The sequence below is a fragment of the Anomaloglossus baeobatrachus genome, chromosome 4 (assembly GCF_048569485.1).
Source record: "Anomaloglossus baeobatrachus isolate aAnoBae1 chromosome 4, aAnoBae1.hap1, whole genome shotgun sequence".
In the NCBI taxonomy this organism is placed as follows: domain Eukaryota; kingdom Metazoa; phylum Chordata; class Amphibia; order Anura; family Aromobatidae; genus Anomaloglossus; species Anomaloglossus baeobatrachus.
Genome location: NC_134356.1, coordinates 335571442 through 335599146, shown reverse-complemented (window position 1 = coordinate 335599146; position 27705 = coordinate 335571442). Strand labels below are relative to the sequence as shown.

At 54.1% G+C, this 27705-nt stretch overlaps 1 protein-coding gene and 1 pseudogene across 1 annotated transcript in view; one reads left to right on the top strand and one right to left on the bottom strand.

The window, feature by feature from the left end:
• Positions 1-14434, bottom strand: part of ING3 (inhibitor of growth family member 3) — a 58877-nt gene extending 44443 nt beyond the window's left edge. Inside the window, exons 1-3 of the mRNA XM_075345047.1 lie at positions 14307-14434; positions 14118-14189; positions 1657-1757 (exon numbers count right to left, since the gene is read on the bottom strand). Coding sequence (XP_075201162.1) covers positions 1657-1757; positions 14118-14189; positions 14307-14334 — 201 coding nt within the window. The 5' untranslated portion in view covers positions 14335-14434. The remainder of the gene's footprint in view (positions 1-1656; positions 1758-14117; positions 14190-14306) is intronic.
• Positions 14435-19842: 5408 nt separating this feature from the next.
• LOC142302399 (uncharacterized) lies at positions 19843-21208 on the top strand (annotated as a pseudogene).
• The last annotated feature ends 6497 nt before the right edge of the window (positions 21209-27705 follow it).

Sequence of the window (27705 nt, the reverse complement as noted above, 5' to 3'; positions counted from 1 at the left end):
TCTGGAGCAGAGATACACAGAAGGAGCCGGCTGTAATATATAACTGGACCCTGCATCTAAAGGGTGCTTTACATGCTGCGACATCGCTAGCGATCTCGTTAGCAATGTGACACGCCAGATCACAGATAAGATTTGCCGAGATCGCACATAGGTCAATTTTTGTAGCGCCGGTCACATGTGCGATCTCGCAGCGTGTAAAGCACCCTTTACAGCAGCACTGAGCTGGCTTAGATAGCTCCTGTCAAGCATTAGGAATAGCCCTAGGTGGTTCAAATGGGAAATGTGTGCCAAAGACTCACAGCTCCAAGCCTACCAAGTGCCTGTGGGTTACACCAGTTGCCCAACCCCAGTCCTCGAGCCACCAGCAGATCAGTTTCAGGATTTTCCTAATACTGCACAGGAGATGGGAGTTATCACATGTAAGGACTCATGTCCACTTGCGATTTTCCTGTGCGATCCGATTAAAAAAAAAAAAAAAAAAAAAAAAAAAACGGATTCCGCTCGCACCAGTGTTAATCTATGGGACAGTGTCCTCTTGCCTAATTTTCTACGCCACGAATCGTGCTCTCAGTGCAATCGCAGCATGCTGCATTTTGCAGAGTCTCGGCTCACGCGCGGAGACAGACAACGGAGGAGATGGGGAGAAAGTGCTCCCTCCATCTATTTCGCTCCTGGGATACGATCACAAGATCGCTCACTGTCGCATGATCCTCGGCTGACGCTCGCAGCAGAGGCTTATTAGCATATCGCTTCTGATGCTCTCACATCGGAATCTATCTGCAAGAGGAAAAGAGCCCTATGGCCAGAATCACACTTGCTAGTGCCTCGCGCGAGGTCTCTCATGGCAGAACCCGGCTTGGCCACACACTGCCCTGACAGGAGCGGGTCGGTTGCATGTATCTCTATGCAGCTCAGACGCTCCTGTATGCAGAGTGTGCGGCCGAGCCTGGTTTTACTATGAGAGACTCACGCGAGGCACTAGCAAGTGTGATTCTGGCCTCATACTAAGAAACGCTTGAAAACATGATCTGTTGGTAGCTCGAGGACTGGAGTTGGGGAGTAATCTGCTAGACCATGGCAGCTAAGGGCCCTGTTGCACCCATTTTTGTACTCCTATGAAGCCCAGCCTGTACATGTAAATGACAATATACTACAATATTAGAGCATAAAAAAAAAAAATAAATAAAAAAGTAAAATACAAAACTAGAAATTCCAAATAACCCCTCCTTTTTGCAGTGAACAGAATAAGTGATATAGTACTTCACGCAAGTGATCAAAAAGTGCTATATACACGAATCTAGTATCATGAAAGACAATAAAAGAACAAGTCCTCACATAGCTCCATGGGAACAAACCACAATCATGAAGCTGTCATTTATTGTGCACAAAACACCAGAAAAACTGAAGCCAAAGAACATCGGCAGAATGACAGCATTTTTTAATCCCTCGTTTTCAGTAAATTATATGGTACAGATTGATGCAGATATGAAATGTGTAGAGAAAAAAAATAAATCTTAGAAGAGGGTGAAGAAACAGACAAAAGATGCAAACAAGACAATGTCAAGTGAAGAAAACACTCCACTCATATGGCCCCACTGCCTAGTGTGAATGATGCCAAGGAAAAAGCATCTTTGGGGAAACAGCTAGAGAACTTACTTTTTTGATAGACGTCATCTGCTCTTCCCTCCATTCTGGTTTATTCTTCTTAGCATTGGCAAAAAACTCTCCAACGCGCTGCTCCAATTGGTCCATCGCATCTGTATTATAAATATATTTTAGGGCTTGAAGAAAAAAATCTGGGGTTTCAAGAATGAAAGATGCAGTTAGGATAGAGAATGTGAGGTGCACACACGCAGCTAGAATGTAGAGGAGTGGTCAGATCTATGGACTTCTATTCCCCCTGCATCTATGGATCGATCCCCCTGTACACACACTGCCCCCTGCTGCACAGCCCTGGTATGACTGATCCCGGCTGTATACAGACTGCCCCCTGCTGCACAGCCCTGGTATGACTGATCCCGGCTGTATACACACTGCCCCCTGCTGCACAGCCCTGGTATGACTGATCCCGGCTGTATACACACTGCCCCCTGCTGCACAGCCCTGGTATGACTGATCCCGGCTGTATATACACTGCCCCCTGCTGCACAGCCCTGGTATGACTGATCCCAGCTGTATACACACTGCCCCCTGCTGCACAGCCCTGGTATGACTGATCCCGGCTGTATACACACTGCCCCCTGCTGCACAGCCCTGGTATGACTGATCCCGGCTGTATATACACTGCCCCCTGCTGCACAGCCCTGGTATGACTGATCCCGGCTGTATACACACTGCCCCCTGCTGCACAGCCATGGTATGACTGAACCCGGCTGTATACACACTGCCCCCTGCTGCACAGCCCTGGTATGACTGATCCCGGCTGCATACACACTGCCCCCTGCTGCACAGCCCTGGTATGACTGATCCCAGCTGTATACACACTGCCCCCTGCTGCACAGCCGTGGTATGACTGATCACGGCTGTATACACACTGCCCCCTGCTGCACAGCCCTGGTATGACTGATCCCGGCTGTATACACACTGCCCCCTGCTGCACAGCCCTGGTATGACTGATCCCAGCTGTATACACACTGCCCCCTGCTGCACAGCCGTGGTATGACTGATCCCGGCTGTATACACACTGCCCCCTGCTGCACAGACCTGGTATGACTGATCCCGGCTGAATACACACTGCCCCCTGCTGCACAGCCCTGGTATGACTGATCCCGGCTGTATACACACTGCCCCCTGCTGCACAGCCCTGGTATGACTGATCCCGGCTGTATACACACTGCCCCCTGCTGCACAGACCTGGTATGACTGATCCAGGCTGTATACACACTGCCCCCTGCTGCACAGCCCTGATATGACTGATTCCGGCTGTACACACACTGCCCTCTGCTGCACAGCCGTGGTATGACTGATCCAGGCTGTATACACACTGCCCCCTGCTGCACAGCCCTGATATGACTGATTCCGGCTGTATAAACACTGCCCCCTGCTGCACAGCCGTGGTATGACTGATCCAGGCTGTATACACACTGCCCCCTGCTGCACAGCCCTGATATGACTGATTCCGGCTGTATACACACTGCCCCCTGCTGCACAGCCGTAGTATGACTGATCCAGGCTGTATACACACTGCCCCCTGCTGCACAGCCCTGGTATGACTGATCCAGGCTGTATACACACTGCCCCCTGCTGCACAGCCCTGATATGACTGATTCCGGCTGTACACACACTGCCCTCTGCTGCACAGCCGTGGTATGACTGATTCCGGCTGTATACACACTGCCCCCTGCTGCACAGCCGTAGTATGACTGATCCAGGCTGTATACACACTGCCCCCTGCTGCACAGCCGTGGTATGACTGATCCCGGCTGTATACACACTGCCCTCTGCTGCACAGCCCTGATATGACTGATTCCGGCTGTATACACACTGCCCCCTGCTGCACAGCCCTGGTATGACTGATCCCGGCTGTATATACACTGCCCCCTGCTGCACAGCCCTGGTATGACTGATCCCGGCTGTATATACACTGCCCCCTGCTGCACAGCCCTGGTATGACTGATCCCGGCTGTATACACACTGCCCCCTGCTGCACAGCCCTGATATGACTGATCCCGGCTGTATACACACTGCCCCCTGCTGCACAGCCGTGGTATAACTGATCCTGCCTGTATACACACTGCCCCCTGCTGCACAGCCGTGGTATGACTGATACTGCCTGTATACACACTGCCCCCTGCTGCACAGCCCTGGTATGACTGATCCCGGCTGTATACACACTGCCCCCTGCTGCCCAGCCCTGGTATGACTGATCCCGGCTGTATACACACTGCCCCCTGCTGCACAGCCGTGGTATGACTGATCCTGCCTGTATACACACTGCCCCCTGCTGCACAGCCGTGGTATGACTGATACTGCCTGTATACACACTGCCCCCTGCTGCCCAGCCCTGGTATGACTGATCCCGGCTGTATACACACTGCCCCCTGCTGCACAGCCGTGGTATGACTGATACTGCCTGTATACACACTGCCCCCTGCTGCCCAGCCCTGGTATGACTGATCCCGGCTGTATACACACTGCCCCCTGCTGCACAGCCGTGGTATGACTGATCCTGCCTGTATACACACTGCCCCCTGCTGCACAGCCGTGGTATGACTGATCCCGGCTGTATACACACTGCCCCCTGCTGCACAGCCGTGGTATGACTGATCCCGGCTGTATACACACTGCCCCCTGCTGCACAGCCCTGATATGACTGATCCCGGCTGTATACACACTGCCCTCTGCTGCACAGCCCTGATATGACTGATTCCGGCTGTATACACACTGCCCCCTGCTGCACAGCCGTGGTATGACTGATACTGCCTGTATACACACTGCCCCCTGCTGCACAGCCGTGGTATGACTGATCCCGGCTGTATACACACTGCCCCCTGCTGCACAGCCGTAGTATGACTGATCCAGGCTGTATACACACTGCCCCCTGCTGCACAGCCGTGGTATGACTGATCCCGGCTGTATACACACTGCCCTCTGCTGCACAGCCCTGATATGACTGATTCCGGCTGTATACACACTGCCCCCTGCTGCACAGCCCTGGTATGACTGATCCCGGCTGTATATACACTGCCCCCCGCTGCACAGCCCTGGTATGACTGATCCCGGCTGTATACACACTGCCCCCTGCTGCACAGCCGTGGTATGACTGATCCTGCCTGTATACACACTGCCCCCTGCTGCACAGCCGTGGTATGACTGATACTGCCTGTATACACACTGCCCCCTGCTGCCCAGCCCTGGTATGACTGATCCCGGCTGTATACACACTGCCCCCTGCTGCACAGCCGTGGTATGACTGATCCTGCCTGTATACACACTGCCCCCTGCTGCACAGCCGTGGTATGACTGATACTGCCTGTATACACACTGCCCCCTGCTGCCCAGCCCTGGTATGACTGATCCCGGCTGTATACACACTGCCCCCTGCTGCACAGCCGTAATATGACTGAACCAGGCTGTATACACACCGCCCCCTGCTGCACAGCCGTGGTATGACTGATACTGCCTGTATACACACTGCCCCCTGCTGCACAGCCGTGGTATGACTGATACTGCCTGTGTACCCACTGCCCCCTGCTGCCCAGCCCTGGTATGACTGATCCCGGCTGTATACACACTGCCCCCTGCTGCACAGCCCTGATATGACTGATCCCGGCTGTATACACACTGCCCCCTGCTGCACAGCCCTGGTATGACTGATCCCGGCTGTATACACACTGCCCCCTGCTGCACAGCCGTGGTATGACTGAACCAGGCTGTATACACACCGCCCCCTGCTGCACAGCCGTGGTATGACTGATACTGCCTGTATACACACTGCCCCCTGCTGCACAGCCCTGGTATGACTGATCCCGGCTGTATATACACTGCCCCCTGCTGCACAGCCCTGGTATGACTGATCCCGGCTGTATACACACTGCCCCCTGCTGCACAGCCGTGGTATGACTGATCCTGCCTGTATACACACTGCCCCCTGCTGCACAGCCGTGGTATGACTGATACTGCCTGTATACACACTGCCCCCTGCTGCCCAGCCCTGGTATGACTGATCCCGGCTGTATACACACTGCCCCCTGCTGCCCAGCCCTGGTATGACTGATCCCGGCTGTATACACACTGCCCACTGCTGCCCAGCCCTGGTATGACTGATCCCGGCTGTATACACACTGCCCCCTGCTGCACAGCCGTGGTATGACTGATCCCGCCTGTATACACACTGCCCCCTGCTGCACAGCCGTGGTATGACTGATCCCGGCTGTATACACACTGCCCCCTGCTGCACAGCCGTGGTATGACTGATCCCGGCTGTATACACACTGCCCCCTGCTGCACAGCCCTGATATGACTGATCCCGGCTGTATACACACTGCCCCCTGCTGCACAGCCCTGGTATGACTGATCCCGGCTGTATACACACTGCCCCCTGCTGCACAGCCCTGGTATGACTGATCCCGGCTGTATACACACTGCCCCCTGCTGCACAGCCGTGGTATGACTGATCCCGGCTGTATACACACTGCCCCCTGCTGCACAGCCCTGGTATGACTGATCCCGGCTGTATACACACTGCCCCCTGCTGCACAGCCCTGGTATGACTGATCCCGGCTGTATACACACTGCCCCCTGCTGCACAGCCCTGATATGACTGATCCCGGCTGTATACACACTGCCCTCTGCTGCACAGCCCTGATATGACTGATCCCGGCTGTATACACACTGCCCCCTGCTGCACAGCCCTGGTATGACTGATCCCGGCTGTATACACACTGCCCCCTGCTGCACAGCCCTGGTATGACTGATCCCGGCTGTATACACACTGCCCCCTGCTGCACAGCCCTGGTATGACTGATCCCGGCTGTATACACACTGCCCCCTGCTGCACAGCCCTGGTATGACTGATCCCGGCTGTATACACACTGCCCCCTGCTGCACAGCCCTGGTATGACTGATCCCGGCTGTATACACACTGCCCCCTGCTGCACAGCCCTGGTATGACTGATATCGGCTGTATACACACTGCCCCCTGCTGCACAGCCGTGGTATGACTGATCCCGGCTGTATACACACTGCCCCCTGCTGCACAGCCCTGGTATGACTGATCCCGGCTGTATACACACTGCCCCTTGCTGCACAGCCGTGGTATGACTGATCCCGGCTGTATACACACTGCCCCCTGCTGCACAGCCGTGGTATGACTGATCCCGGCTGTATACACACTGCCCCCTGCTGCACAGCCGTGGTATGACTGATCCCGGCTGTATACACACTGCCCCCTGCTGCACAGCCCTGGTATGACTGATCCCGGCTGTATACACACTGCCCCCTGCTGCACAGCCGTGGTATGACTGATCCCGGCTGTATACACACTGCCCCCTGCTGCACAGCCCTGATATGACTGATCCCGGCTGTATACACACTGCCCCCTGCTGCACAGCCCTGGTATGACTGATCCCGGCTGTATACACACTGCCCCCTGCTGCACAGCCCTGGTATGACTGATCCCGGCTGTATACACACTGCCCCCTGCTGCACAGCCGTGGTATGACTGATCCCGGCTGTATACACACTGCCCCCTGCTGCCCAGCCCTGATATGACTGATCCCGGCTGTATACACACTGCCCCCTGCTGCACAGCCCTGGTATGACTGATCCCGGCTGTATACACACTGCCCCCTGCTGCCCAGCCCTGGTATGACTGATCCCGGCTGTATACACACTGCCCCCTGCTGCACAGCCGTGGTATGACTGATCCCGGCTGTATATACACTGCCCCCTGCTGCACAGCCCTGGTATGACTGATCCCGGCTGTATACACACTGCCCCCTGCTGCCCAGCCCTGGTATGACTGATCCCGGCTGTATACACACTGCCCCCTGCTGCACAGCCGTGGTATGACTGATCCCGCCTGTATACACACTGCCCCCTGCTGCCCAGCCCTGGTATGACTGATCCCGGCTGTATACACACTGCCCCCTGCTGCCCAGCCCTGGTATGACTGATCCCGGCTGTATACACACTGCCCCCTGCTGCACAGCCGTGGTATGACTGATCCTGCCTGTATACACACTGCCCCCTGCTGCACAGCCGTGGTATGACTGATCCCGGCTGTATACACACTGCCCCCTGCTGAACAGCCGTGGTATGACTGATCCCGGCTGTATACACACTGCCCCCTGCTGCACAGCCCTGATATGACTGATCCCGGCTGTATACACACTGCCCCCTGCTGCACAGCCCTGGTATGACTGATCCCGGCTGTATACACACTGCCCCCTGCTGCACAGCCCTGGTATGACTGATCCCGGCTGTATACACACTGCCCCCTGCTGCACAGCCGTGGTATGACTGATCCCGGCTGTATACACACTGCCCCCTGCTGCACAGCCCTGGTGTGACTGATCCCGGCTGTATACACACTGCCCCCTGCTGCACAGCCGTGGTATGACTGATCCCGGCTGTATACACACTGCCCCCTGCTGCACAGCCCTGATATGACTGATCCCGGCTGTATACACACTGCCCTCTGCTGCACAGCCCTGGTATGACTGATCCCGGCTGTATACACACTGCCCCCTGCTGCACAGCCCTGGTATGACTGATCCCGGCTGTATACACACTGCCCCCTGCTGCACAGCCCTGGTATGACTGATCCCGGCTGTATACACACTGCCCCCTGCTGCACAGCCCTGGTATGACTGATCCCGGCTGTATACACACTGCCCCCTGCTGCACAGCCCTGGTATGACTGATCCCGGCTGTATACACACTGCCCCCTGCTGCACAGCCCTGGTATGACTGATCCCGGTTGTATACACACTGCCCCCTGCTGCACAGCCGTGGTATGACTGATCCCGGCTGTATACACACTGCCCCCTGCTGCACAGCCCTGGTATGACTGATCCCGGCTGTATACACACTGCCCCCTGCTGCACAGCCGTGGTATGACTGATCCCGGCTGTATACACACTGCCCCCTGCTGCACAGCCCTGGTATGACTGATCCCGGCTGTATACACACTGCCCCCTGCTGCACAGCCGTGGTATGACTGATCCCGGCTGTATACACACTGCCCCCTGCTGCACAGCCCTGGTATGACTGATCCCGGCTGTATACACACTGCCCCCTGCTGCACAGCCGTGGTATGACTGATCCCGGCTGTATACACACTGCCCCCTGCTGCACAGCCCTGATATGACTGATCCCGGCTGTATACACACTGCCCCCTGCTGCACAGCCCTGGTATGACTGATCCCGGCTGTATACACACTGCCCCCTGCTGCACAGCCCTGGTATGACTGATCCCGGCTGTATACACACTGCCCCCTGCTGCACAGCCCTGGTATGACTGATCCCGGCTGTATACACACTGCCCCCTGCTGCACAGCCCTGGTATGACTGATCCCGGCTGTATACACACTGCCCCCTGCTGCACAGCCCTGGTATGACTGATCCCGGCTGTATACACACTGCCCCCTGCTGCACAGCCCTGGTATGACTGATCCCGGCTGTATACACACTGCCCCCCTGCTGCACAGCCCTGGTATGACTGATCCCGGCTGTATACACACTGCCCCCTGCTGCACAGCCCTGGTATGACTGATCCCGGCTGTATATACACTGCCCCCTGCTGCACAGCCCTGGTATGACTGATCCTGCCTGTATACACACTGCCCCCTGCTGCACAGCCGTGGTATGACTGATACTGCCTGTATACACACTGCCCCCTGCTGCCCAGCCCTGGTATGACTGATCCCGGCTGTATACACACTGCCCCCTGCTGCCCAGCCCTGGTATGACTGATCCCGGCTGTATACACACTGCCCCCTGCTGCCCAGCCCTGGTATGACTGATCCCGGCTGTATACACACTGCCCCCTGCTGCCCAGCCCTGGTATGACTGATCCCGGCTGTATACACACTGCCCCCTGCTGCACAGCCGTGGTATGACTGATCCTGCCTGTATACACACTGCCCCCTGCTGCACAGCCCTGGTATGACTGATCCCGGCTGTATACACACTGCCCCCTGCTGCACAGCCGTGGTATGACTGATCCCGGCTGTATACACACTGCCCCCTGCTGCACAGCCCTGATATGACTGATCCCGGCTGTATACACACTGCCCCCTGCTGCACAGCCCTGGTATGACTGATCCCGGCTGTATACACACTGCCCCCTGCTGCACAGCCCTGGTATGACTGATCCCGGTTGTATACACACTGCCCCCTGCTGCACAGCCCTGGTATGACTGATCCCGGCTGTATACACACTGCCCCCTGCTGCACAGCCCTGGTATGACTGATCCCGGCTGTATACACACTGCCCCCTGCTGCACAGCCCTGGTATGACTGATCCCGGCTGTATACACACTGCCCCCTGCTGCACAGCCCTGGTATGACTGATCCCGGCTGTATACACACTGCCCCCTGCTGCACAGCCCTGGTATGACTGATCCCGGCTGTATACACACTGCCCCCTGCTGCACAGCCCTGGTATGACTGATCCCGGCTGTATACACACTGCCCCCTGCTGCACAGCCCTGGTATGACTGATCCCGGCTGTATACACACTGCCCCCTGCTGCACAGCCCTGGTATGACTGATCCCGGCTGTATATACACTGCCCCCTGCTGCACAGCCCTGGTATGACTGATCCCGGCTGTATATACACTGCCCCCTGCTGCACAGCCCTGGTATGACTGATCCCGGCTGTATACACACTGCCCTCTGCTGCACAGCCCTGGTATGACTGATCCCGGCTGTATACACACTGCCCCCTGCTGCACAGCCCTGGTATGACTGATCCCGGCTGTATACACACTGCCCCCTGCTGCACAGCCCTGGTATGACTGATCCCGGCTGTATACACACTGCCCCCTGCTGCACAGCCCTGGTATGACTGATCCCGGCTGTATACACACTGCCCCCTGCTGCACAGCCCTGGTATGACTGATCCCGGCTGTATACACACTGCCCCCTGCTGCACAGCCGTGGTATGACTGAACCAGGCTGTGCACACACTGCCCCCTGCTGCACAGCCGTGGTATGACTGATCCCGGCTGTATACACACCGCCCCCTGCTGCCCAGCCCTGGTATGACTGAACCCGGCTGTATACACACCGCCCCCTGCTGCACAGCCCTGGTATGACTGATCCCGGCTGTATACACACCGCCCCCTGCTGCACAGCCGTGGTATGACTGAACCCGGCTGTATACACACTGCCCCCTGCTGCACAGCCCTGGTATGACTGATCCCGGCTGTATACACACTGCCCCCTGCTGCACAGCCGTGGTATGGCTGATCCCGGCTGTATACACACTGCCCCCTGCTGCACAGCCGTGGTATGACTGATCCCGGCTGTATACACACTGCCCCCTGCTGCACAGCCCTGGTATGACTGATCCCGGCTGTATACACACTGCCCCCTGCTGCACAGCCCTGGTATGACTGATCCCGGCTGTATACACACTGCCCCCTGCTGCACAGCCCTGGTATGACTGATCCCGGCTGTATACACACTGCCCCCTGCTGCACAGCCCTGGTATGACTGATCCCGGCTGTATACACACTGCCCCCTGCTGCACAGCCCTGGTATGACTGATCCCGGCTGTATACACACTGCCCCCTGCTGCACAGCCCTGGTATGACTGATCCCGGCTGTATACACACTGCCCCCTGCTGCACAGCCGTGGTATGACTGATCCCGGCTGTATACACACTGCCCCCTGCTGCACAGCCCTGGTATGACTGATCCCGGCTGTATACACACTGCCCCCTGCTGCACAGCCCTGGTATGACTGATCCCGGCTGTATACACACTGCCCCCTGCTGCACAGCCCTGGTATGACTGATCCCGGCTGTATACACACTGCCCCCTGCTGCACAGCCCTGGTATGACTGATCCCGGCTGTATACACACTGCCCCCTGCTGCACAGCCCTGGTATGACTGATCCCGGCTGTATACACACTGCCCCCTGCTGCACAGCCCTGGTATGACTGATCCCGGCTGTATACACACTGCCCCCTGCTGCACAGCCCTGGTATGACTGATCCCGGCTGTATATACACTGCCCCCTGCTGCACAGCCCTGGTATGACTGATCCCGGCTGTATATACACTGCCCCCTGCTGCACAGCCCTGGTATGACTGATCCCGGCTGTATACACACTGCCCTCTGCTGCACAGCCCTGGTATGACTGATCCCGGCTGTATACACACTGCCCCCTGCTGCACAGCCCTGGTATGACTGATCCCGGCTGTATACACACTGCCCCCTGCTGCACAGCCCTGGTATGACTGATCCCGGCTGTATATACACTGCCCCCTGCTGCACAGCCCTGGTAGGACTGATCCCGGCTGTATACACACTGCCCCCTGCTGCACAGCCCTGGTATGACTGATCCCAGCTGTATACACACTGCCCCCTGCTGCACAGCCCTGGTATGACTGATCCCGGCTGTATACACACTGCCCCCTGCTGCACAGCCCTGGTATGACTGATCCCGGCTGTATACACACTGCCCCCTGCTGCACAGCCGTGGTATGACTGAACCAGGCTGTGCACACACTGCCCCCTGCTGCACAGCCGTGGTATGACTGATCCCGGCTGTATACACACTGCCCCCTGCTGCCCAGCCCTGGTATGACTGAACCCGGCTGTATACACACCGCCCCCTGCTGCACAGCCCTGGTATGACTGATCCCGGCTGTATACACACTGCCCCCTGCTGCACAGCCGTGGTATGACTGAACCCGGCTGTATACACACTGCCCCCTGCTGCACAGCCCTGGTATGACTGATCCCGGCTGTATACACACTGCCCCCTGCTGCACAGCCGTGGTATGGCTGATCCCGGCTGTATACACACTGCCCCCTGCTGCACAGCCCTGGTATGACTGATCCCGGCTGTATACACACTGCCCCCTGCTGCACAGCCGTGGTATGGCTGATCCCGGCTGTATACACACTGCCCCCTGCTGCACAGCCGTGGTATGACTGATCCCGGCTGTATACACACTGCCCCCTGCTGCACAGCCCTGGTATGACTGATCCCGGCTGTATACACACTGCCCCCTGCTGCACAGCCCTGGTATGACTGATCCCGGCTGTATACACACTGCCCCCTGCTGCACAGCCCTGGTATGACTGATCCCGGCTGTATACACACTGCCCCCTGCTGCACAGCCCTGGTATGACTGATCCCGGCTGTATACACACTGCCCCCTGCTGCACAGCCCTGGTATGACTGATCCCGGCTGTATACACACTGCCCCCTGCTGCACAGCCCTGGTATGACTGATCCCGGCTGTATACACACTGCCCCCTGCTGCACAGCCCTGGTATGACTGATCCCGGCTGTATATACACTGCCCCCTGCTGCACAGCCCTGGTATGACTGATCCCGGCTGTATATACACTGCCCCCTGCTGCACAGCCCTGGTATGACTGATCCCGGCTGTATACACACTGCCCTCTGCTGCACAGCCCTGGTATGACTGATCCCGGCTGTATACACACTGCCCCCTGCTGCACAGCCCTGGTATGACTGATCCCGGCTGTATACACACTGCCCCCTGCTGCACAGCCCTGGTATGACTGATCCCGGCTGTATATACACTGCCCCCTGCTGCACAGCCCTGGTAGGACTGATCCCGGCTGTATACACACTGCCCCCTGCTGCACAGCCCTGGTATGACTGATCCCAGCTGTATACACACTGCCCCCTGCTGCACAGCCCTGGTATGACTGATCCCGGCTGTATACACACTGCCCCCTGCTGCACAGCCCTGGTATGACTGATCCCGGCTGTATACACACTGCCCCCTGCTGCACAGCCGTGGTATGACTGAACCAGGCTGTGCACACACTGCCCCCTGCTGCACAGCCGTGGTATGACTGATCCCGGCTGTATACACACTGCCCCCTGCTGCCCAGCCCTGGTATGACTGAACCCGGCTGTATACACACCGCCCCCTGCTGCACAGCCCTGGTATGACTGATCCCGGCTGTATACACACTGCCCCCTGCTGCACAGCCGTGGTATGACTGAACCCGGCTGTATACACACTGCCCCCTGCTGCACAGCCCTGGTATGACTGATCCCGGCTGTATACACACTGCCCCCTGCTGCACAGCCGTGGTATGGCTGATCCCGGCTGTATACACACTGCCCCCTGCTGCACAGCCCTGGTATGACTGATCCCGGCTGTATACACACTGCCCCCTGCTGCACAGCCGTGGTATGGCTGATCCCGGCTGTATACACACTGCCCCCTGCTGCACAGCCCTGGTATGACTGATCCCGGCTGTATACACACTGCCCCCTGCTGCACAGCCGTGGTATGGCTGATCCCGGCTGTATACACACTGCCCCCTGCTGCACAGCCGTGGTATGACTGAACCAGGCTGTGCACACAGGGCATATTACACACTTGCAGCACGAGTGCTCGGTGCACGGCGCTGCCTCCGGGGAGAGTAACGGTTGGAGGAGCTCACGTACTCTGCACCTGCAAGTCCATCTCCCGCATTTCCGTAAACCTGTCGCGCAGATCCATGGGAAGCTGCTCGATCACTGCGGAGACAGGAGGGGGAGGGGGGAGAGGGCGGTTATTAGGCGGCGCCGTCTACGGTAACACAACACGCTTCCCACCGTATACGGGCGGTCCCGGCGCTCGGGCAGCACACTCACTCTCCAGGTAATCCTCCAGGTACAGCATCTTTGCCTCTCAAGTCACCACAGAAACAACAGCTGCCGTTTATTACTGGAAGCCAATATGGCGCCTACTCAGCAGCAACAAAACACTGGGAGGGAAGAGAAGGCAGGCAGCGAGCGCTCTGATTGGCTGCGAAGAGCGGTGACGTGTGCTGGCGCGGGGAGCTATGGGAAATGTATGCCGTCAGCGAGGGCTGCGCGCTTTCACCCTGTATCCGGCTGTGCCCGGGACTCACAGAAGACGGCGGTTGCTCAGCTGCTGAGTACAGACCTCTGCAGGCGGCTCCTCAGCAGCTGAGTACAGACCTGTGTGTGCAGGCGGCTCCTCAGTAGCACACTATAGACCTGTGCAGGCGGCTCCTCAGCTGCTGAGTACAGACCTCTGCAGGCGGTTGCTCAGCTGCTGAGTACAGACCTCTGCAGGCGGCTCCTCAGCAGCTGAGTACAGACCTCTGCAGGCGGCTCCTCAGCAGCTGAGTACAGACCTCTGCAGGCGGCTCCTCAGCAGCTGAGTACAGACCTCTGCAGGCGGCTCCTCAGCAGCTGAGTACAGACCTGCAGGCGGCAGCTGCTGAGTACAGACCTGTGCAGGCGGCTCCTCAGCAGCACACTGCAGACCTGTGCAGGCGGCTCCTCAGCAACACACTGCAAACCTGTGCAGGCGGCTCCTCAGCAGCACACTACAGACCTGTGCAGGCGGCTCCTCAGCAACACACTGCAGACCTGTGCAGGCGGCTCCTCAGCAACACACTGCAAACCTGTGCAGGCGGCTCCTCAGCAACACACTACAGACCTGTGCAGGCGGCTCCTCTGCAGCACACTACAGACCTGTGCAGGCGGCTCCTCAGCAGCTGAGTACAGACCTGTGCGTGCAGGCGGCTCCTCAGCAACACACTACAGACCTGTGCTGGCGGCTCCTCAGCAACACACTACAGACCTGTGCTGGCGGCTCCTCAGCAACACACTGCAGACCTGTGCAGGCGGCTCCTCAGCAGCACACTGCAGACCTGTGCAGGCGGCTCCTCAGCAGCACACTGCAGACCTGTGCAGGCGGCTCCTCAGCAGCACACTGCAGACCTGTGCAGGCGGCTCCTCAGCAGAACACTGCAGACCTGTGCAGGCGGCTCCTCAGCAGCACACTGCAGACCTGTGCAGGCGGACCTGTGCAGGCGGCTCCTCAGCAGCTGAGTACAGACCTGTGCTGGCGGCTCCTCAGCAACACACTGCAGACCTGTGCAGGCGGCTCCTCAGCAACACACTGCAGACCTGTGCAGGCGGCTCCTCAGCAACACATTGCAGACCTGTGCAGGCGGCTCCTCAGCAACACACTGCAGACCTGTGCAGGCGGCTCCTCAGCAGCACACTGCAGACCTGTGCAGGCGGCTCCTCAGCAGCACACTGCAGACCTGTGCAGGCGGCTCCTCAGCAGCACACTGCAGACCTGTGCAGGCGGCTCCTCAGCAGCTGAGTACAGACCTGTGCAGGCGGCTCCTCAGCAGCTGAGTACAGACCTGTGCAGGCGGCTCCTCAGCAGCTGAGTACAGACCTGTGCAGGCGGCTCCTCAGCAGCTGAGTACAGACCTGTGCAGGCGGCTCCTCAGCAGCACACTGCTCTCTATAGACCTATGCAGGTGGCCCCTCAGCAGCTGAGTACAGTCCTGTGCAGGCGACTCCTCAGCAGCTGAGTACAGACCTGTGCAGGCGACTCCTCAGCAGCTGAGTACAGACCTGTGCAGGCGGCTCCTCAGCAGCACACTGCAGACCTGTGCAGGCGACTCCTCAGCAGCACACTGCTCTCTACAGACCTGTGCAGGTGGCTCCTCAGCAGACAGCACACTTCACTACCATGGTTACCAATGTGACTTTAGATTTTATCTGCACAGCTTTTAAAAAATTCACTGACAAGCAATATTTTTTTATGGACACTGGAGAACCATAATAAATCATTAAAGGGAACCTGTCACCGGTTTTTCGGCATATAAACTGCGGCCAGCATCACTGGGCTCTTTATATACAGCATTACAGCATTTTAACATGCTGTATATAAGAGCGCAGGCTGCGTTGTAGAACATAATCATTTTATAATATCTAAACGGTCGCGCAGCAGTGGAGTTGGCCCATACGGGCGTCTCCGTTGTCGGCGCCTCCTCTTTTGGCCATCTTCGTCCTCTTTCTGAATCCTGTGGGCATGATGCGTCTACGTCATACACACTCACCGGTCCCGCGCAGGCGCACTACAATACGCAGGACATCAATGCCAGCGAGTGTGGATAACATAGACGCGTCATGCACACCGGCTACAGAAGGAGGACGAAGATGGTCGAAAGAGGCGGCACTGGACAACGAAGACACCCATATGGCCCAACTCCACCAAAGCGCGATCGTTAGGTGAGTATTATAAAGTGATTTTTACGTTCTACACAGCGGCCTGGGCTCTTATATACAGAATGTTAGCATACTATATATAAGAGCCCACTTATGGGGCCGCAGCTTATATGCCGAAAATCCGGTGACAGGTTCCCTTTAACCCTTTTGCAACCCTTTGTTTTTTTCCTCCCCTTCTCAGAGCAATAACATTTTTATTTTTCCATCAATATAGCCGTATGAGGGCTTGATTTTCACAGGATGAGTTGTTCTTTTGAATAACACCATCCTTCCCACTGATTAGCAGACTTGTGCTGCAGAATCAGCCTGTCCACCCGCGCCTTTTAACCACTTAGATCTTGCTGTCAAAATCTGACAGTACGATCTAAAGCGCTCTGGTACGGATCGTGCTGTTCTACGCCGCTATTGGCAACCCAGTGATGAGATCACGAGGCGCTAATGGGTTACCATGACAGCGCGGGATCAGATGATGACCCCTTTTTCTGTCATAACGTGCTTCCTGTGAATGCTGGCAGAGCAGCGGAATTCACGGGAGATCAGAGAAATGCTAAAGCATTGCTCTGATCAGCAGAAGTGATCGGACAGTGCAGGCATAAAGTCCTCTAAGGGTCTAGTAAAATCAAAATAAAAAAAAGTTTTAAAAACTAAAAAAACCCAGTTCAAATCACCCCCCATTGGGAATTAATAATAAACATATTTGGTATCGCCATGCCCAATCTGATCGGTACACGGTGTAGCGGAAAAAAAATTCCAAACGCCAAAATTGTTTTTTGGTCTTCGCAACATTGACTTAAAATGCAATAACAGGCGATCAAAACATTGTATCTATGCAAAAATTGTACAATTAAAAACATCAGCTCAAAATGCATAAAATAAGCAGTCACTGAGCCCCAGGTCCCAAAAATGAAAACTTTACGGGTCTCGAAAAATGTCGATTAAAAACACAATTCAGTTTTTTCTTTTACAAACGTCTGGATTTTTTTCACCACGTAGCTAGAAGTGAAACTATACAGGTTTGTTCTCTACAAACTCGTACCGATCTGGGGATTTATAATGCTAGCTTTTTTTTGTGGGATTTTTTTTTGACATTTCTACTGATATAATTTTGAAATAGATATGATATTTTGATTGCTTCTTACAGCATTTTGTTGGTCATTGCATCAACCCCAAAAACTTAATTTTTGTGTTCTTTTACCCCTTCAGTCCCCAGGCAGTTTCCGTTTTTGCGGGGTTTTTTATTTTTGCTCCCCTTCTTCCGAGAGCCGTAACTTTTTTTATTTTTCCATCAATCTTGCCATATGAGGGCTTCTTTTTTGCAGTACGAGTTGTACTTTTAAATGAAACCATAAGTTTTACTATATTGTTTACTGGAAAACAGCAAAAAAATTCCAAGTTTGGAAAAACTGCAAAAAAAAGTGCGATTGCACAATAGTTTTTGGGATATTTTATTCACTGTGTTCATTATATGGTAAAACTCATGTGTTAGTGTGATGCCTCAGGTCAGTGCGAGTTTGTAGACCCCAAACATGTATAGGTTTACTTGTATCTAAGGGGTTAAAAAAATTCACAAGTTTGTCCAATAAAAGTGGCGCACGTTTTGCGCCATTTTCAGAAACCCGTAGCGTTCTCATTTTTCGGGATCTGTGGCTCAGTGACGGCTTATTTTTTGTGTTTCGAGCTGTCGTTTCTAATGGTACAATTTTTGCACAGATGCTACGTTTTGATCGCCTGTTATTGCATTTTGCGCAAAACTTGCGGCGACCAAAAAACGTAATTTTGGTGTTTAGAATTTTTTTGCCGCTACGCCGTTTACTGATCAGATTAATTGATTTTACATTTTGATAAATCGGGCATTTCTGAATGCGGCGATACCACCAAATATGTGTATATTTTTTATTTTTTTTAACCCTTTAATTTTCAATGGGGCGAAAGGGGGGTGATTTGAACTTTTAGGTTTTTTGTTTCTTTTTTTTATTTTTTAAAACTTTTTTTTTTTTTTTTTTACTTTTTTTTTATTTTTATTTTACTAGTCCCCCTAGGGGGCTATAGCGATCAGCAATCTGATCGCTCTGCCATATCTCCAGATCACAGCTACAGAGCTAAGATCTGCAGATATGCTGCTTTACTCTCCGTGCTGCCACTATGCCGGCACTGAGAGAAAGTGACTCATGTTAGCTACAGGCGTCATCACATGACCGTGTGCTACCATGGCAACCACCGAAAGTCATGTGGTCACACACGTGACTTCCAGTGGGGGGCAGCGGTAAGTTAATGTAATGGCCGCGCACATATACATCTCGCTGCCAGACTTTGGCAGCAAGATGTAAGGGGTTAAAAGTTGCGGGTGGAATGCGATTCCACTCGTAACTTGCAGGCACACATGTCAGCTGTTGAAAACAGCGGATATGTGCGTGGATCGCCGCGACCTGCCCACAGCAGGGGGCGGGGATTAACCTCACACGATCCATGCCGGATATGTCCGTCGTGTCGTGAAGGGGTTAATTTCTTTGTTTACAGTGTTTACCAATAGGGCTAATTATTTTTTTTTCTTTTTTTTTTACTTGTGCAAAAGGGGGGTGATTAGAACGTTTAGTATTTTTTTTTTTTTTTTAATCTTTGCACTGTATTTATTAGTTCACTTTGCGGACCACAACCTGCAATCATAAGACGAACAGAGAAAAAAACAAACACAATGGTCTACAAAAATTATATTTTTATTAGGTACATACAGGACATAAAAGTTGTCTGGAAAAATAGGGCATCACAGAAATTGTATACAGCTTGAATTGATCACTTTATAAGATGAGTCAGGCTACATTCACACAACTGTTCCGTTTTTGCGGTCCGCAAAAAATGGTCATGTTTTTCCACGGATGCATCCGTGTGGCATGCATTTCCGTTCCGTTACGTATACGGTCCCTGTGGCAGCCCTGTGCCTTCCTTTTTTTTGCTGACCGCAGAAAAACGGAAGGAGGGAAATGACAAATTTACCCAGATCCATAGCTTCAACCTACATGAGGCGTTCACGTGTGCACTCCAGTGCCATTTTCTACTGCTTTTCACAGCATGGAGAGTTCTTGTGATTTTCTTGTGCTTGTGCGCTGCATATTTTTTTTCTGTCATTATCATGGCAAAAAGAACTACTGATAAGGTTCTGCTGTACTGGCTTCTTTCTCCGTACTACGAACAGCAATCTACATTGTTGTCTGAAGATCCGAGGAGGCGTAGGAGACACTGGGTTCACCCTATTGTCTCACAGCTGCGTAGTAAGGGCCACTTCCATTCCCTGTATTCGGACCTGCGCCAGCACCCAGAGAAGTTCCACCTGTTTACCTGGATGTCGGTGGAAAGCTTTAATCTGCTACTATTAACTTTGCATCCTGGACTCACCTTCTAGGACACCAACATGAGGCACTGTATTTCACCTGAAGAACGGCTCATCGTTACATTGAGGTAAGATAACGTAGGTCCTCACTGGTCCAACATTCCGTTGAGGACCCACGAATGTACGATATATTTTTAGTCAGTTTGTGGGGGTTTTTTTTCAAATAGAACATTTTACATGCCAAAGTGTCTTTTTTTTTTTTTTTTTTGCAGATTTCTGGCAACCGTAAACTCTTTTGCGTCCCTGAATTTAGAGTTTCTGCTAGGGATCTCTACAATCTCCGGTATTGTCAAAGGCACATGTGCAGTAATATGGGAGCATCTACGACAATCGGTGGTGCCTGAGCCAACGACTGAAGGTTGGCTGTGCATTTCGCAAGGCTTCCAAGACTCAGCGCAGTTTGCAAACTGCATTGGGGTGCTGGATGGCAAATACATTCGTGTGCTGAAGCCGCCTCACTCAGGGTCCCGGTACTTCATTTACAAGTAGTATTTTTTGGTGGTGCTGTTGGCCTTGGCTGACATTGACTACAAGTTTGTAATTGTGGATATCGGGGCCTATGGGAAAACGTCAGATGCGCGCAACTTTCATGCTTCCAGAATGGATGAATGGCTTCAGACCAACCAGCTTGCCCTTTCAGAGCCAAGACCACTGCCTAGATCCCAAGGACTCCCATTGCTATCTGTCATCGTGGCTGATGAAGGGTTTGCATTGACCCAACTTTATGCGGCCCTTTCCCAGACGCGATTTGGATGACAGAAAGTGAATATTCAACTACCGCTTGACTAGAGCTCGTCGGTATGTGGAAGGTGCGTTTGGAATACTTTCCAATAAGTGAAGGGTATTCCATTCTTCAATGTAATTGGATCCAAAAAATGCCACCTTGGTGATTCAGGCATATGTACTTCTCCACAACTTTGCACGCATCCACGATGCTTCATTGAACCCTGAATCTGACCAGTACCGGCCTTCACAATCGACTAGTGTGGACCAAACCCAACATGGAAGACCTGGAACAGCAGGACTGGTGATTCAAAATATCTTTGCAGACTACTTCATTAGTCCAGAGGGATCAGTGCTGTGGCAGTTGGATGCCGTGCGTGTTTAGGATGTGGAGTAGAATATGGTCTCTGGACTTACATAATAGTTTAGTTTAGTTAGCAGTAGAGATGAGCCACTCCCCTAGTGTATGAGTTCGGTTCGGTTCGTCAAACAGCGGGTGTGTTCGTCGAACTTTCAACGAACGTTCGTCGAACACCATCGAACCCCATTGAAAACAATCGCAGGCAAACACATACAAGCACATAGAAAACACCTTCTTAGGTGTCCAAAAGGTGACAAACAACTCAGAAAACACCACAAACACATGGAAAAGTGACAAGTACATACCGTATTTTCTTCGGCGCTCTATTGGGAGACCCAGACGATTGGGTGTATAGCACTGCCTCCGGAGGCCACACAAAGCAATTACACTAAAAAGTGTAAGGCCCCTCCCCTTCTGGCTATACACCCCCAGTGGGATCACTGGCTCACCAGTTTTCTGCTTTGTGCGAAGGAGGTCAGACATCCACGCATAGCTCCACTGTTTGTAGTCAGCAGTAGCTGCTGGCTATATCGGATGGAAGAAAAGAGGGCCCATATGGGGCCCCCAGCATGCTCCCTTCTCACCCGCGGTGGTGCTTGTAAGGTTGAGGTACCTATTGCTGGTACAGAGGCTGGAGCCCACATGCTGTTTTCCTTCCACATCCCCTGGAGGGCTCTGTGGAAGTGGGATCTTGCCGGCCCCCAAGCCCTGGGGCCGGGCTCCATCCACAGACCCAGAGAACCTGCTGGATTTGGAGCGGGAGTGCCGTTCAGGGACAAGGCCCTGCAACTTTCAGGTACTCTGTGTCCCCGGCAGGCACGGACACTCTCAAGGCTTGCTGAGCGTTATAGTGCGCCGGGGACAGTAGCGCTGTGCGCTGGGGTTAGGTCACTGCAGCTTTGCTGAGTGACGTTACAGGTTGGGAACTACTGCGCCGACCGCTCCTGGAGCGGCGGCGCAGCTGCGACTTGTGGTGCGCCGGGGACTTTGCGCCGACCGCGCTTTTACGGCGGCGGCGCTTCTAACTTTAGCCCCCGGCTTCTGCGGCCTAGCGCCGCTTCGTTCCCGCCCCCACCCTGTCAATCAGGGTAGGGGAGAGACGCTGCTCAATAGGCAGCGCCGAGGGCTGGAGCTTTATTTACATGCTCCAGCCCTCTCACTAGGCACAGTGGGAAGCAGGCTTCCCGCTCTTCGTCTGTATACGCCCAGGTCCCGCCCCCCCTCTCCACAAGGACGCCGGCAGCCATTACACATGCGGTCTGGCTGGGGAAAGGCAGCAGGCTCTGGGAGACCCAGACTAAAGGGATTTCGGCGCCCACACACCCGCTCATAAGCGGGCGGTAAGCAGCACTTTAGTGCTGGCCCCACTAGTGCCTCAGTGTTATATTAGTGTACTTTTTTCTTGGTACCATATATATATATATATATATATATAGTTGCACTGTAAGGTCGCTTCTTGGCTGGACACCCTGTACTGCTCTGAGGAAGCAGCAACATGTCACCCGCAAAACGCAAGGGTGCCAAGGCACAGGCTGTGTACACTGTTTGTACTGCATGTGGGGCTGATCTACCGGCAGGCTCCAATGACTCACATTGTGTGCAATGTTCAGTCCCAGTGGCACTTCGTCAGCCAGAGCCTAATGTGGTGGTAGCCCAGGCAGAGACGCCTGTGAACCCTGCCCCGGTGACGGGGACAGACTTTGCAATTTTTGCTGATAAAATGTCTGTGACTATGACAAAAATCCTGGAGACCTTGCAGTCCAGGCCAGTTACTCAGACCATGGACACTGCTGTGTCTATGCTCTCCGGTCCCCCTCAGTTGGAACTAATCCGTGCTCCAAGGGGGTCTCAAGCATCACAGGCTGAAGTCTCTGACTCAGATGACAGTCCCAGGCAGCCTAAGCGAGCTCGCTGGGAAAGACCCTCCACGTCATCACACTGCTCAGGGTCTCAACGAGAAGAGTCTCTCTGTGATGAGACTGAGGACGGTGATCAGGATTCTAATCCTGAGGCCCCTCTCAATCTGGATGCCCCTGATGGTGACGCCATGGTTAATGACCTTATATCGGCAATTAATAGACTGTTGGATATTTCTCCCCCAGCCCCTTCTGCAGAGGAGGCAGCTGCACAGCAGGAGAAGTTCCATTTCCTGTATCCCAAGCGTAAATTAAGTGCTTTTTTGGACCACTCTGACTTCAGAGAATCGATCCAGAAACACGACGCTCATCCAGACAAGCGTTTCTCTAAACGTTCTAAGGATACCCGTTATCCTTTTCCCTCTGAGGTGGCCAAACGCTGGACCCAGTGTCCAAAGGTGGATCCCCCAATTTCCAAGCTTGCGGCTAGATCCATAGTCGCAGTAGAGGATGGCGCTTCACTTAAAGATGCCAACGACAGACAGATGGACCTTTGGTTGAAATCTGTCTACGAAGCTATCGGCGCGTCGTTTGCTCCAGCATTCGCGGCCGTGTGGGCACTCCAAGCTATTTCAGCTGGTTTAGCACAGGTGGATGCTATCATACATCCAGCAGTACCGCAGGTGGCGTCCCTAACTTCGCAAATGTCTGCGTTTGCGACCTATGCTATCAATGCTGTCCTAGAATCTACGAGCCGTACCGCTATGGCGTCCGCCAATTCCGTGGTTTTGCGCAGAGCCTTGTGGTTAAAGGACTGGAAAGCAGATGCTGGTTCCAAAAAATGCTTAACCAGCTTGCCATTATCTAGAGACAGACTGTTTGGTGAGCCATTGGCTGAAATCATAAAACAGTCCAAGGGTAAGGACTCTTCCTTACCACAGCCCAGAGCAAGTAAACCTCAACAGAAGTCGAGGTTTCGGTCCTTTCGAGGCTCGGGCAAGGCCCAATTCTCCTCGTCCAAAAGGACTCAGAAAGAACAAGGGAGCTCAGATTCCTGGCGGGCTCACTCACGCCCCAGGAAAGCAAATGGAAGAACCGCTTCCAAAGCGGCTACCTCATGACTTTCGGCCTCCTCCCTCCGCATCTCGGTCGGTGGCAGGCTCTCCCGCTTTTGCGACATTTGGCTGTCACAGGTCAAAGACAGGTGGGTAACAGACATTTTGTCTCGCGGGTACAGAATCGAGTTCAGTTCTCGACCTCCACTTCGGTTCTTCAGAACCTCCCCACACCCCAACCGAGCAGATGCCCTGCTGCAGGCGGTGGACTCTCTAAGAGCAGAAGGAGTCGTGATCCCTGTCCCCCCTCAGGAACGGGGGCGAGGATTTTACTCCAATCTCTTTGTGGTTCCAAAGAAGGACGGCTCCTTCCGTCCTGTTCTGGACCTAAAACTGCTTAACAAGCATGTGAACGCCAGGCGGTTCCGGATGGAATCCCTCCGCTCAGTCATTGCCTCAATGTCTCAAGGAGATTTCCTAGCATCAATAGACATCAAAGATGCTTATCTCCACGTGCCGATTGCTACAGAGCACCAACGCTTTCTACGCTTCGTGATAGGAGACGACCATCTTCAGTTCGTAGCTCTGTCATTTGGTCTGGCGACAGCCCCTCGGGTGTTCACCAAGATCATGGCGGCAGTGGTAGCAGTCTTGCACTCTCACGGACACTCTGTGATCCCTTACTTGGACGATCTACTGGTCAAGGCACCCTCTCAAGAGGCATGCCAACTCAGCCTGAATGTTGCACTGGAGACTCTCCAGGCGTTCGGGTGGATCATCAACTTCCCAAAGTCAAATCTGTCACCGACCCAATCACTAACGTATCTTGGCATGGAGTTTCATACTCTCTCAGCGATAGTGAAGCTTCCGCTGGACAAGCAGCGGTCTCTACAGACTGGGGTGCAGGCTCTCCTTCAAAGTCAGTCGCACTCCTTAAGACGCCTCATGCACTTCCTCGGGAAGATGGTGGCGGCAATAGAGGCGGTTCCGTTTGCGCAGTTTCATCTGCGTCCACTTCAATGGGACATTCTCCGCCAATGGGACGGGAAGTCAACATCCCTGGACAGGAAAGTCTCCCTTTCCCAGACGGCCAAGGACTCTCTGCAGTGGTGGCTCCTTTCCACCTCATTATCACAGGGAAGATCCTTCCTACCACCGTCCTGGGCGGTGGTCACGACAGACGCGAGTCTGTCAGGGTGGGGAGCAGTGTTTCTCCACCACAGGGCTCAGGGTACGTGGACTCAGCAGGAGTCCACCCTTCAGATCAATGTTCTGGAAATCAGAGCAGTGTATCTTGCCCTACTAGCCTTCCAACAGTGGCTGGAAGGGAAGCAGATCCGAATTCAATCGGACAACTCCACAGCGGTGGCATACATCAATCACAAAGGGGGGACACGCAGTCGGCAAGCCTTCCAGGAAGTCCGGCGGATTATGATGTGGGTGGAAGCCACGGCCTCCACCATATCCGCGGTTCACATCCCCGGCGTAGAAAACTGGGAGGCAGACTTCCTCAGTCGCCAGGGCATGGACGCAGGGGAATGGTCCCTTCACCCGGACGTGTTTCAGGAAATCTGTCGCCGATGGGGAAGGCCGGACGTCGACCTAATGGCGTCCCGGCACAACAACAAGGTCCCAACCTTCATGGCACGGTCTCGCGATCAAAGAGCTCTAGCAGCAGACGCCCTAGTGCAAGATTGGTCGCAGTTCCGGCTCCCTTATGTGTTTCCACCTCTGGCACTCTTGCCCAGAGTGCTACGCAAGATCAGATCCGACTGCAGCCGCGTCATACTCGTCGCTCCAGACTGGCCGAGGAGGGCGTGGTATCCGGATCTGTGGCATCTCACGGTCGGCCATCCGTGGGCACTACCAGACCGACCAGACTTACTGTCCCAAGGGCCTTTTTTCCATCGGAATTCTGCGGCCCTGAACCTGACTGTGTGGCCATTGAGTCCTGGATCCTAGCGTCTTCAGGCTTATCCCAAGGGGTCGTTGCCACCATGAGACAGGCTAGGAAGCCCACGTCTGCTAAGATCTACCACAGAACGTGGAGGATATTCTTATCCTGGTGCTCTGCTCAGGGAGTGTCTCCCTGGCCATTTGCATTGCCTACCTTTCTTTCTTTCCTGCAATCTGGGTTAGAAAAAGGTTTGTCGCTCGGCTCCCTTAAAGGACAAGTCTCGGCGCTATCCGTCTTTTTTCAGAAGCGTCTAGCACGACTTTCTAAGGTGCGCACGTTCCTACAGGGGGTTTGCCATATCGTTCCCCCGTACAAACGGCCGTTAGATCCATGGGATCTGAACAGGGTACTAGTTGCCCTCCAGAAGCCGCCCTTCGAGCCTCTGAGGGAGGTTTCACTTTCTAGACTATCACAGAAAGTGGCTTTTCTGGTAGCGATCACATCTCTTCGGAGAGTGTCTGAGCTGGCAGCGCTGTCTTCCAAGGCTCCCTTCCTGGTCTTCCACCAGGACAAGGTAGTGCTGCGCCCCATTCAGGAGTTTCTCCCGAAGGTGGTATCCTCTTTTCATCTTAATCAGGATATCTCTTTGCCTTCGTTTTGTCCTCATGCAGTTCATCGGTATGAGAAGGACTTACATTTGTTAGATCTGGTGAGAGCACTCAGAATCTACATTTCCCGCACGGCGCCCCTGCGCCGTTCGTATGCACTCTTTGTCCTTGTCGCTGGTAAGCGCAAAGGCTCGCAGGCTTCTAAGGCTACCCTGGCTCGATGGATCAAAGAACCAATTCTTGAAGCCTACCGTTCTGCTGGGCTTCCGGTTCCATCAGGGCTGAAGGCCCATTCTACCAGAGCCGTGGGTGCGTCCTGGGCATTACGACACCAGGCTACGGCTCAACAGGTGTGCCAGGCAGCTACCTGGTCGAGTCTGCACACTTTCACCAAACATTATCAGGTGCATACCTATGCTTCGGCGGACGCCAGCCTAGGTAGAAGAGTCCTGCAGGCGGCAGTTGCCTCCCCGTAGGGGAGGGCTGTCTTGCAGCTCTAACATGAGGTATTTCTTTACCCACCCAGGGACAGCTTTTGGACGTCCCAATCGTCTGGGTCTCCCAATAGAGCGCCGAAGAAGAAGGGAATTTTGTTACTTACCGTAAATTCCTTTTCTTCTAGCTCTTATTGGGAGACCCAGCACCCGCCCTGTTGTCCTTCGGGATTTTTGGTTTGTTTGCGGGTACACATGTTGTTCATGTTGAACGGTTTTCAGTTCTCCGATGTTACTTCGGAGTGAATTTGTTTAAACCAGTTATTGGCTTTCCTCCTTCTTGCTTTTGCACTAAAACTGGTGAGCCAGTGATCCCACTGGGGGTGTATAGCCAGAAGGGGAGGGGCCTTACACTTTTTAGTGTAATTGCTTTGTGTGGCCTCCGGAGGCAGTGCTATACACCCAATCGTCTGGGTCTCCCAATAAGAGCTAGAAGAAAAGGAATTTACGGTAAGTAACAAAATTCCCTTCTTTCGGACTATAAGACGCACCGGACCATACGACGCACCCTGGTTTTAGAGCAGGAAAATAAAATTTTAAACAAAAAATGGGAGTCAGGACACACTGTTATGGGCGAGGATCTGCTACTGACACTGTTATGGGGGTAATCT